Raw genomic sequence first — 12,414 nt, 5'->3', positions numbered from 1 at the left:
AATTGTGTAGACTGGATAAATACTATGCAGTGCCGGTGTGTACTGATGTTTTTCCAATACCTAAAAGGTTTACAGAAATTATTACTAAGGAATGGGATAGACCAGGTGTGCCGTTCTCTCCCCCTCCTATTTTTAGAAAAATGTTTCCAATAGACGCCACCACACAGGACTTATGGTAGACAGTTCCTAAGGTGGAGGGAGCAGTTTCTACTCTAGCAAAGCGTACTACTATCCCTGTCGAGGAAAGTTGTGCTTTCTTAGATCCAATGGATAAAAAGTTAGAGGGTTACCTTAAGAAAATGTTTATTCAACAAGGTTTTATCCTACAGCCCCTTGCATGCATTGCTCCTGTCACTGCTGCTGCGGCGTTCTGGTTTGAGTCTCTGGAAGAGGCTTTACAGGTAGCGACTCGATTGGATGACATACTTGACAAGCTTAGAGCACTTAAGCTAGCCAATTCTTTTGTTTCTGATGCCATTGTTCATTTGACTAAACTAACGGCTAAGAATTCTGGTTTTGCTATCCAGGCGCGCAGAGCGCTATGGCTTAAATCATGGTCAGCTGATGTTACTTCAAAGTCTAAGCTGCTTAACATTCCCTTCAAGGGGCAGACCCTATTCGGGCCTGGTTTGAAGGAGATTATTGCTGATATCACTGGAGGAAAAGGTCATGCCCTTCCTCAGGATAGGTCCAAATCAAGGGCCAAACAGTCTAATTTTCGTGCCTTCGAAACTTCAAGGCAAGTGCGGCATCAACTTCCTCTAATGCAAAACAAGAGGGAACTTTTGCTCAGTCCAAGACGGTCTGGAGACCTAACCAGACCTGGAACAAGGGTAAGCAGGCCAAAAAGCCTGCTGCTGCCTCTAAGACAGCATGAAGGAACGGCCCCCTATCCGATAACGGATCTAGTAGGGGCAGACTTTCGCTCTTCGCCCAGGCGTGGGCAAGAGATGTCCAGGATCCCTGGGCGTTGGAAATTATATTCCAGGGATATCTTCTGGACTTCAAGGCTTCCCCCCCAAAAGGGAGATTTCACCTTTCACAATTATCTGCAAACCAGATAAAGAGAGAGGCATTCTTACACTGTGTACAAGACCTCCTAGTTATGGGAGTGATCCATCCAGTTCCAAAGGAGGAACAGGGACAGGGATTTTACTCAAATCTGTTTGTGGTTCCCAAAAAAGAATGAACCTTCAGACCAATTTTGGATCTAAAGATCTTAAACAAATTCCTCAGAGTTCCATCATTCAAGATGGAGACTATTCGTACCATCCTACCTATGATCCAGGAGGGTCAATACATGACTACAGTGGATTTAAAGGATGCTTATCTTCACATTCCGATACACAAAGATCATCATCGGTTTCTCAGGTTTGCCTTCCTAGACAGGCATTACCAGTTTGTAGCTCTTCCCTTTGGGTTAGCTACAGCCCCAAGAATTTTTACGAAGGTTCTGGGGTTGCTTCTGGCGGTCCTAAGGCCGCGGGGCATAGCAGTGGCCCCTTATTTAGACGACATCCTGATTCAGGCGTCAAACTTCCAAATTGCCAAGTCTCATACGAACATAGTGTTGGCATTTCTGAGGTCGCATGGTGTTACGGTTGCCTCCAGGCTGGCTGGAAGTTGGACCGTAGAAAAGGATGCTCCTAGCGCTCACCAAAGGAGCAGCAGCACCGTAGACTCTATAACTGCTGCGTAGCCACCATAAGTAATGCAGACTCTATGAACCACCGCTGCTGGGCTGGTATCTCGCCGTCTGCTCTGCGCCCTGGACCTACGACCAGGCTCCAGTAGGTGAACCTCTTCCTTCTGTAGCAATCCCTGTAGCTAAGGGAGTATGAAAAACATAGCAATCCCTGTAGTGATATAAGCTGTATCCTACAAACATGAGTCAAAGCTTCAAGTTAGAGGGTCAACATAGGTCTGATGTGCTGGAGCACACAGCCTGCTTTTTATTGAGGTTACATGCAAACAGGACACTCTCAGGGGGAGGCATAAAATCCCCCATCACACATTTGATATTAGATAGAGAGACACTCCCTTTGACAGGCCACAACATTTACTTCAGCAGATAACATTACACACAATAAAACAATGCAGTCCACCTTATCAATACTAGTCTGATTAGACAATGGGAAAGTTTATCACTAAACCTAATTAGAGCTGATCCCAGCAGACTTGTATTTAGAATAGGTTTCTTGAAGCTGAACAAAATTTAATTCTTAATGGCACACAATGAAACTGAACCAAGTGGGAGAAAGCCAGGGACAAGTCATTTCACAGGTCTGGGGACATAGTCTTAAAGGGGGCATTGTTCACCAAAGTCACAATATGTCCCCAGACGGTTCCCAAAGGGCCACACACACCCAACAAAAGTCAATATACTCTCAGGGGCACAATCTTCCAGGGGCCATAGTCATGAGGAAGGAGGCTGGCAAATAGGCTTCTCCAAAATCCAGGGAAGCAGGGCAACCTTCCATTTAAAGGGCCAGTCACAAATAGCAGTTTGTAACACATGGGTGGAAGGTGAACGAGGAAAAGAGTTCTCTATCCCCCCTTACAAGAGTTTCCTTCCTAAGGACTCTGATAAATTCTGTAGAAATGAAAATTTACCTGACGGAGTCCAGGTTATCAAAACTTCTAAACTCCTGCCGTGTTCTTTATTCCATTCCTCGCCCGTCGGTGGCTCAGTGCATGGAAGTAATCGGCTTAATGGTAGCGGCAATGGACATAGTGCCGTTTGCACGCCTACATCTCAGACTGCTGCAACTCTGCATGCTCAGTCAGTGGAATGGGGATTACACAGATTTGTCCCCTCTACTAAATCTGGATCAAGAGACCAGGGATTCTCTTCTCTGGTGGCTATCTCGGGTCCATCTGTCCAAAGGTATGACCTTTCGCAAGCCAGATTGGACAATTGTAACGACAGATGCCAGCCTTCTAGGTTGGGGTGCAGTCTGGAACTCCCTGAAGGCTCAGGGATCGTGGACTCAGGAGGAGTCACTCCTTCCAATAAACATTCTGGAACTAAGAGCGATATTCAATGCTCTTTAGGCTTGGCCTCATCTAGCGACAATGAGGTTCATCAGATTTCAGTCGGACAACATCACGACTGTGGCTTACATCAACCATCAAGGGGGAACAAGGAGTTCCCTAGCGATGTTAGAAGTCTCAAAGATAATTCGCTGGGCAGAGATTCACTCTTGCCACCTATCAGCTATCCATATCCCAGGTGTAGAGAACTGGGAGGCGGATTTTATAAGTCGACAGACTTTTCATCCGGGGAAGTGGGAACTCCAGCCGGAGGTGTTTGCACAATTGGTTCATCGTTGGGGCAAACCAGAACTGGATCTCATTGAGTCTCGCCAGAACGCCAAGCTTCCTTGTTACGGATCCAGGTCCAGGGACCCCAAGGCAACGCTGATAGATGCTCTAGCAGCGCCTTGGTCCTTCAACCTGGCTTATGTGTTTCCACCGTTTCCTCTGCTCCCTCGTCTGATTGCCAAAATCAAGCAGGAGAGAGCATCAGTGATTTTGATAGCGCCTGCGTGGCCACGCAGGACTTGGTATGCAGATCTGGTGGACATGTCATCCTTTCCACCATGGACTCTGCCGCTGAGACAGGACCTTCTACTTCAAGGTCCTTTCAACCATCCAAATCTAATTTCTCTGAGGCTGACTGCCTGGAGATTGAACGCTTGATTTTATCAAAGCGTGGTTTCTCCGAGTCAGTCATTGATACCTTAATTCAGGCACGAAAGCCTGTTACCAGGAAAATCAATCATAAGATATGGCGTAAATATCTTTATTGGTGTGAATCCAAGGGCTACTCATGGAGTAAGGTCAGGATTCCCAGGATATTATCTTTTCTACAAGAAGGATTGGAAAAAGGATTGTCAGCTAGTTCCTTAAAGGGACAGATTTCTGCGCTATCTATTCTTTTGCACAAGCGTCTGGCGGATGTCCCAGACGTTCAGGCATTTTGTCAGGCTTTAGTTAGAATCAAGCCTGTGTTTAAACCTGTTGCTCCACCTTGGAGCTTAAATTTGGTTCTTAAAGTTCTTCAGGGGGTTCCGTTTGAACCTCTTCATTCCATAGATATCAAACTTTTATCTTGGAAAGTTCTTTTTTTGGTAGCTATTTCCTCAGCTCGTAGAGTTTCCGAGTTATCTGCCTTACAATGTGATTCTCCTTATCTGATCTTCCATGCAGATAAGGTAGTTCTGCGTACCAAACCTGGGTTTTTACTTAAGGTGGTATCTAATAAGAATATCAATCAAGAGATTGTTGTTCCGTCTTTGTGTCCTAATCCTTCTTTAAAGAAGGAACGTCTATTACACAATCTTGACGTGGTTCGTGCTTTAAAGTTTTACTTACAAGCTACTAAAGATTTTCGTCAAACATCTGCTTTGTTTGTTGTCTACTCTGGACAGAGGAGAGGTCAAAAGGCTTCGGCAACCTCTCTTTCTTTTTGGCTAAGAAGCATAATCCGCTTAGCCTATGAGACTGCTGGCCAGCAGCCTCCTGAAAGGATTACAGCTCATTCTACTAGAGCTGTGGCTTCCACATGGGCCTTTAAAAATGAGGCTTCTGTTAAACAGATTTGCAAGGCGGCGACTTGGTCTTCGCTTCATACTTTTTCAAAATTCTACAAATTTGATACTTTTGCTTCTTCGGAGGCTATTTTTGGGAGAAAGGTTTTACAGGCAGTGGTATCTTCCGTTTAAGTACATGCCTTGTCCCTCCCTTCATCCGTGTACTTTAGCTTTGGTATTGGTATCCCACAAGTAATGGATGATCCGTGGACTGGATACACCTTACAAGAGAAAACATAATTTATGCTTACCTGATAAATTTATTTCTCTTGTGGTGTATCCAGTCCACGGCCCGCCCTGTCATTTTAAGGCAGGTAATTTTTTCATTTTAAACTTCAGTCACCACTGCACCCTATGGTTTCTCCTTTCTCTGCTTGTCTTCGGTCGAATGACTGGATATGGCAGTTAGGGGAGGAGCTATATAACAGCTCTGCTGTGGGTGTCCTCTTGCAACTTCCTGTTGGGAATGAGAATATCCCACAAGTAATGGATGATCCGTGGACTGGATACACCACAAGAGAAATACATTTATCAGGTAAGCATAAATTATGTTTTTGTATTTTTATATTTTTTTTATATTGTTTTCATTTGAAACTCACTGGTTATCACCACCACTTATTAACACACCAGCTATTTGGAACACTTCAATATTTGAGACATTCTTCACTTGTGACTTTATCAGCCAATTGGAACTATCTCTGAAGGATTTGATACCCAAAGGTGCAGCTTATTGTTTTTATTTAATGTTTGCTATGTAATTTATGTGCCGATTCCACTGCAGAGGTTGATATCAACACAGTGCTTTGGTATTATCTGACAGGTTGTCTGATATTTATTATAGCTTATTTAACTGTTTATTATAACTATTTATATTTATACTGGTTGGCGCTCTTAACACATGTTTTTATTGATGCTACTTTTTAGGTGAGTCTAGACACATTTGTTATAGAGCGACTACAGTATTGTCCTTTAAGCGCTGTCTTTCATTACATTTGTTAGTCTCCCCCCGTCTCACTGTCTCACGCTCTCTCTGCTCTCCCCCGTCTCACTGTCTCACGCTCTCTCTGCTCTCCCCCCCGTCTCACTGTCTCACGCTCTCTCTGCTCTCCCCCGTCTCACTGTCTCACACTCTCTCTGCTCTCCCCCCCGTCTCACTGTCTCACGCTCTCTCTGCTCTCCCTCCCGTCTCATTGTCTCACACTCTCTCTGCTCTCCCCGTCTCACTGTCTCACGCTCTGTCTGATCTCCCCCGGACTCACTGTCTCACGCTCTCTCTGCTCTCCCCCTGTCTCACGCTCTCTCTGCTATTCTCCCCCCGTCTCACTGTCTCGGGCTCTCTCTACTCTCCCCCCCCCCCCCCCCCCTCCCGTCTAACGCTCTCTTTGCTCTGACCCGTCTCATCATTTCTTGCTGTCTCACAGTGTTTCCGAGCTGCAGAGCCTTTTGGATCAGAACCAGTCCTTATACTTGCTGGGGTGGCGCCAGGACACAGGTGGGTGTTAGAGTCATCCCTTGTGACTCAAACACAAATAGGCAATCCCCTTGTGACACAAACACAGACAGGCAATCGCCTTGTGACACAAACACAGACAGGCAATCGCCTTGTGACACAAACACAGACAGGCAATCGCCTTGTGACACAAACACAGACAGGCAATCGCCTTGTGACACAAACACAGACAGGCAATCGCCTTGTGACACAAACACAGACAGGCAATCGCCTTGTGACACAAACACAGACAGGCAATCGCCTTGTGACACAAACACAGACAGGCAATCCCCTTGTGACACAAACACAGGAAATCCCCTTGTGACTCAAACACAGATAGGCAATCCCCTTGTGACTCAAACACAAATAGGCAATCCCCTTGTGACACAAACACAGACAGGAAATCGCCTTGTGACACAAACACAGACAGGCAATCGCCTTGTGACACAAACACAGACAGGCAATCGCCTTGTGACACAAACACAGACAGGCAATCCCCTTGTGACACAAACACAGACAGGCAATCGCCTTGTGACACAAACACAGACAGGCAATCGCCTTGTGACACAAACACAGACAGGCAATCCCCTTGTGACACAAACACAGGAAATCCCCTTGTGACTCAAACACAGACAGGCAATCGCCTTGTGACACAAACACAGACAGGCAATCGCCTTGTGACACAAACACAGACAGGCAATCGCCTTGTGACACAAACACAGACAGGCAATCGCCTTGTGACACAAACACAGACAGGCAATCGCCTTGTGACACAAACACAGACAGGCAATCGCCTTGTGACACAAACACAGACAGGCAATCGCCTTGTGACACAAACACAGACAGGCAATCCCCTTGTGACACAAACACAGACAGGCAATCGCCTTGTGACACAAACACAGACAGGCAATCGCCTTGTGACACAAACACAGACAGGCAATCACCTTGTGACACAAACACAGACAGGCAATCGCCTTGTGACACAAACACAGACAGGCAATCGCCTTGTGACACAAACACAGACAGGCAATCGCCTTGTGACACAAACACAGACAGGCAATCGCCTTGTGACACAAACACAGACAGGCAATCGCCTTGTGACACAAACACAGACAGGCAATCGCCTTGTGACACAAACACAGACAGGCAATCGCCTTGTGACACAAACACAGACAGGCAATCGCCTTGTGACACAAACACAGACAGGCAATCGCCTTGTGACACAAACACAGACAGGCAATCCCCTTGTGACACAAACACAGACAGGCAATCGCCTTGTGACACAAACACAGATAGGCAATCGCCTTGTGACACAAACAAAGACAGGCAATCGCCTTGTGACACAAACCCAGACAGGCAATCGCCTTGTGACACAAACCCAGACAGGCAATCGCCTTGTGACACAAACCCAGACAGGCAATCGCCTTGTGACACAAACCCAGACAGGCAATCGCCTTGTGACACAAACCCAGACAGGCAATCGCCTTGTGACACAAACACAGACAGGCAATCGCCTTGTGACACAAACACAGACAGGCAATCCCCTTGTGACACAAACACAGACAGGCAATCCCCTTGTGACACAAACACAGACAGGCAATCCCCTTGTGACACAAACACAGACAGGCAATCCCCTTGTGACACAAACACAGACAGGCAATCCCCTTGTGACACAAACACAGGCAATCGCCTTGTGACACAAACACAGGCAATCCCCTTGTGACACAAACACAGGCAATCCCCTTGTGACACAAACACAGGCAATCCCCTTGTGACACAAACACAGGCAATCTCCTTGTGACACAAACACAGGCAATCGCCTTGTGACACAAACACAGGCAATCTCCTTGTGACACAAACACAGACAGGCAATCCCCTTGTGACACAAACACAGACCGGCAATCCCCTTCTGACACAAACACAGGCAATCCCCTTGTGACACAAACTCTATACAGAGACCTGTCACACAGGATTATATATCTCTATACAGAGACCTGTCACACAGGATTATATATCTCTATACAGAGACCTGTCACACAGGATTATATATCTCTATACAGAGACCTGTCACACAGGATTATATATCTCTATACAGAGACCTGTCACACAGGATTATATATCTCTATACAGAGATCTGTCACACAGGATTATATATCTCTATACAGAGACCTGTCACACAGGATTATATATCTCTATACAGAGACCTGTCACACAGGATTATATATCTCTATACAGAGACCTGTCACACAGGATTATATATCTCTATACAGAGACCTGTCACACAGGATTATATATCTCCTGTCACACAGGATTATATATCTCTATACAGAGACCTGTCACACAGGATTATATATCTCTATACAGAGACCTGTTACACAGGATTATATATCTCTATACAGAGACCTGTCACACAGGATTATATATCTCTATACAGAGACCTGTCACACAGGATTATATATCTTCATACAGAGACCTGTCACACAGGATTATATATCTTCATACAGAGACCTGTCACACAGGATTATATATCTCTATACAGAGACCTGTCACACAGGATTATATATCTTCATACAGAGACCTGTCACACAGGATTATATATCTTCATACAGAGACCTGTCACACAGGATTATATATCTCTATACAGAGACCTGTCACACAGGATTATATATCTCTATACAGAGACCTGTCACACAGGATTATATATCTCTATACAGAGACCTGTCACACAGGATTATATATCTCTATACAGAGACCTGTCACACAGGATTATATATCTCTATACAGAGACCTGTCACACGGGATTATATATCTCTATACAGAGACCTGTCACACAGGATTATATATCTCTATACAGAGACCTGTCACACAGGATTATATATCTCCTGTCACACAGGATTATATATCTCTATACAGAGACCTGTCACACAGGATTATATATCTCTATACAGAGACCTGTTACACAGGATTATATATCTCTATACAGAGACCTGTCACACAGGATTATATATCTCTATACAGAGACCTGTCACACAGGATTATATATCTTCATACAGAGACCTGTCACACAGGATTATATATCTTCATACAGAGACCTGTCACACAGGATTATATATCTCTATACAGAGACCTGTCACACAGGATTATATATCTTCATACAGAGACCTGTCACACAGGATTATATATCTTCATACAGAGACCTGTCACACAGGATTATATATCTCTATACAGAGACCTGTCACACAGGATTATATATCTCTATACAGAGACCTGTCACACAGGATTATATATCTCTATACAGAGACCTGTCACACAGGATTATATATCTCTATACAGAGACCTGTCACACAGGATTATATATCTCTATACAGAGACCTGTCACACGGGATTATATATCTCTATACAGAGACCTGTCACACAGGATTATATATCTCTATACAGAGACCTGTCACACAGGATTATATATCTTCATACAGAGACCTGTCACACAGGATTATATATCTCTATACAGAGACCTGTCACACAGGATTATATATCTTCATACAGAGACCTGTCACACAGGATTATATATCTCTATACAGAGACCTGTCACACAGGATTATATATCTTCATACAGAGACCTGTCACACAGGATTATATATCTCTATACAGAGACCTGTCACACAGGATTATATATCTTTATACAGAGACCTGTCACACAGGATTATATATCTCTATACAGAGACCTGTCACACAGGATTATATATCTATATACAGAGATCTGTCACACAGGATTATATATCTCTATACAGAGACCTGTCACACAGGATTATATATCTCTATACAGAGACCTGTCACACAGGATTATATATCTCCTGTCACACAGGATTATATATCTCTATACAGAGACCTGTCACACAGGATTATATATCTCTATACAGAGACCTGTCACACAGGATTATATATCTCTATACAGAGACCTGTCACACAGGATTATATATCTCTATACAGAGACCTGTCACACAGGATTATATATCTCTATACAGAGACCTGTCACACAGGATTATATATCTCTATACAGAGACCTGTCACACAGGATTATATATCTTCATACAGAGACCTGTCACACAGGATTATATATCTCTATACAGAGACCTGTCACACAGGATTATATATCTCTATACAGAGACCTGTCACACAGGATTATATATCTCTATACAGAGACCTGTCACACAGGATTATATATCTCTATACAGAGACCTGTCACACAGGATTATATATCTCTATACAGAGACCTGTCACACAGGATTATATATCTCTATACAGAGACCTGTCACACAGGATTATATATCTCTATACAGAGACCTGTTACACAGGATTATATATCTTCATACAGAGACCTGTCACACAGGATTATATATCTCTATACAGAGACCTGTCACACAGGATTATATATCTCTATACAGAGACCTGTCACACAGGATTATATATCTCTATACAGAGACCTGTCACACAGGATTATATATCTCCATACAGAGACCTGTCACACAGGATTATATATCTCTATACAGAGACCTGTCACACAGGATTATATATCTCTATACAGAGACCTGTCACACAGGATTATATATCTTCATACAGAGACCTGTCACACAGGATTATATATCTCTATACAGAGACCTGTCACACAGGATTATATATCTCTATACAGAGACCTGTCACACAGGATTATATATCTCTATACAGAGACCTGTCACACAGGATTATATATCTCTATACAGAGACCTGTCACACAGGATTATATATCTCTATACAGAGACCTGTCACACAGGATTATATATCTCTATACAGAGACCTGTCACACAGGATTATATATCTCTATACAGAGACCTGTCACACAGGATTATATATCTCTATACAGAGACCTGTCACACAGGATTATATATCTCTATACAGAGACCTGTCACACAGGATTATATATCTCTATACAGAGACCTGTCACACAGGATTATATATCTCTATACAGAGACATGTCACACAGGATTATATATCTTCATACAGAGACCTGTCACACAGGATTATATATCTTCATACAGAGACCTGTCACACAGGATTATATATCTTCATACAGAGACCTGTCACACAGGATTATATATCTCTATACAGAGACCTGTCACACAGGATTATATATCTCTATACAGAGACCTGTCACACAGGATTATATATCTCTATACAGAGACCTGTCACACAGGATTATATATCTCTATACAGAGACCTGTCACACAGGATTATATATCTCTATACAGAGACCTGTCACACAGGATTATATATCTCTATACAGAGACCTGTCACACAGGATTATATATCTTCATACAGAGACCTGTCACACAGGATTATATATCTCTATACAGAGAGCTGTCACACAGGATTATATATCTCTATACAGAGACCTGTCACACAGGATTATATATCTCTATACAGAGACCTGTCACACAGGATTATATATCTCTATACAGAGACCTGTCACACAGGATTATATATCTCTATACAGAGACCTGTCACACAGGATTATATATCTCTATACAGAGACCTGTCACACAGGATTATATATCTTCATACAGAGACCTGTCACACAGGATTATATATCTTCATACAGAGACCTGTCACACAGGATTATATATCTCTATACAGAGACCTGTCACACAGGATTATATATCTCTATACAGAGACATGTCACACAGAATTATATATCTCTATACAGAGACCTGTCACACAGGATTATATATCTCTATACAGACCTGTCACACAGGATTATATATCTTCATACAGAGACCTGTCACACAGGATTATATATCTCTATACAGAGATCTGTCACACAGGATTATATATCTCTATACAGAGACCTGTCACACAGGATTATATATCTCTATACAGAGACCTGTCACACAGGATTATATATCTCCTGTCACACAGGATTATATATCTCTATACAGAGACCTGTCACACAGGATTATATATCTCTATACAGAGACCTGTCACACAGGATTATATATCTTCATACAGAGACCTGTCACACAGGATTATATATCTCTATACAGAGACCTGTCACACAGGATTATATATCTCTATACAGAGACCTGTTACACAGGATTATATATCTTCATACAGAGACCTGTCACACAGGATTATATATCTCTATACAGAGACCTGTCACACAGGATTATATATCTTCATACAGAGACCTGTCACACAGGATTATATATCTCTATACAGAGACCTGTCACACAGGATTATATATCTCTATACAGAGAGCTGTCACACAGGATTATATATCTCTATACAGAGACCTGTCAC

At 43.1% G+C, this 12,414-nt stretch overlaps 1 protein-coding gene across 1 annotated transcript in view; it reads left to right on the top strand.

The window, feature by feature from the left end:
• RUSF1 (RUS family member 1) overlaps positions 1-12,414 on the top strand; it is a gene marked incomplete at its 5' end in the record, with an annotated part of 166,614 nt that overhangs the window by 137,083 nt on the left and 17,117 nt on the right. The window contains 1 exon segment of the mRNA XM_053694386.1: positions 6,017-6,087. Coding sequence (XP_053550361.1) covers positions 6,017-6,087 — 71 coding nt within the window.

Source organism: Bombina bombina, chromosome 11 (genome assembly GCF_027579735.1).
Source record: "Bombina bombina isolate aBomBom1 chromosome 11, aBomBom1.pri, whole genome shotgun sequence".
Taxonomy (NCBI): Eukaryota; Metazoa; Chordata; class Amphibia; order Anura; family Bombinatoridae; genus Bombina; species Bombina bombina.
This window is presented reverse-complemented; position numbering and strand designations above follow the sequence as displayed.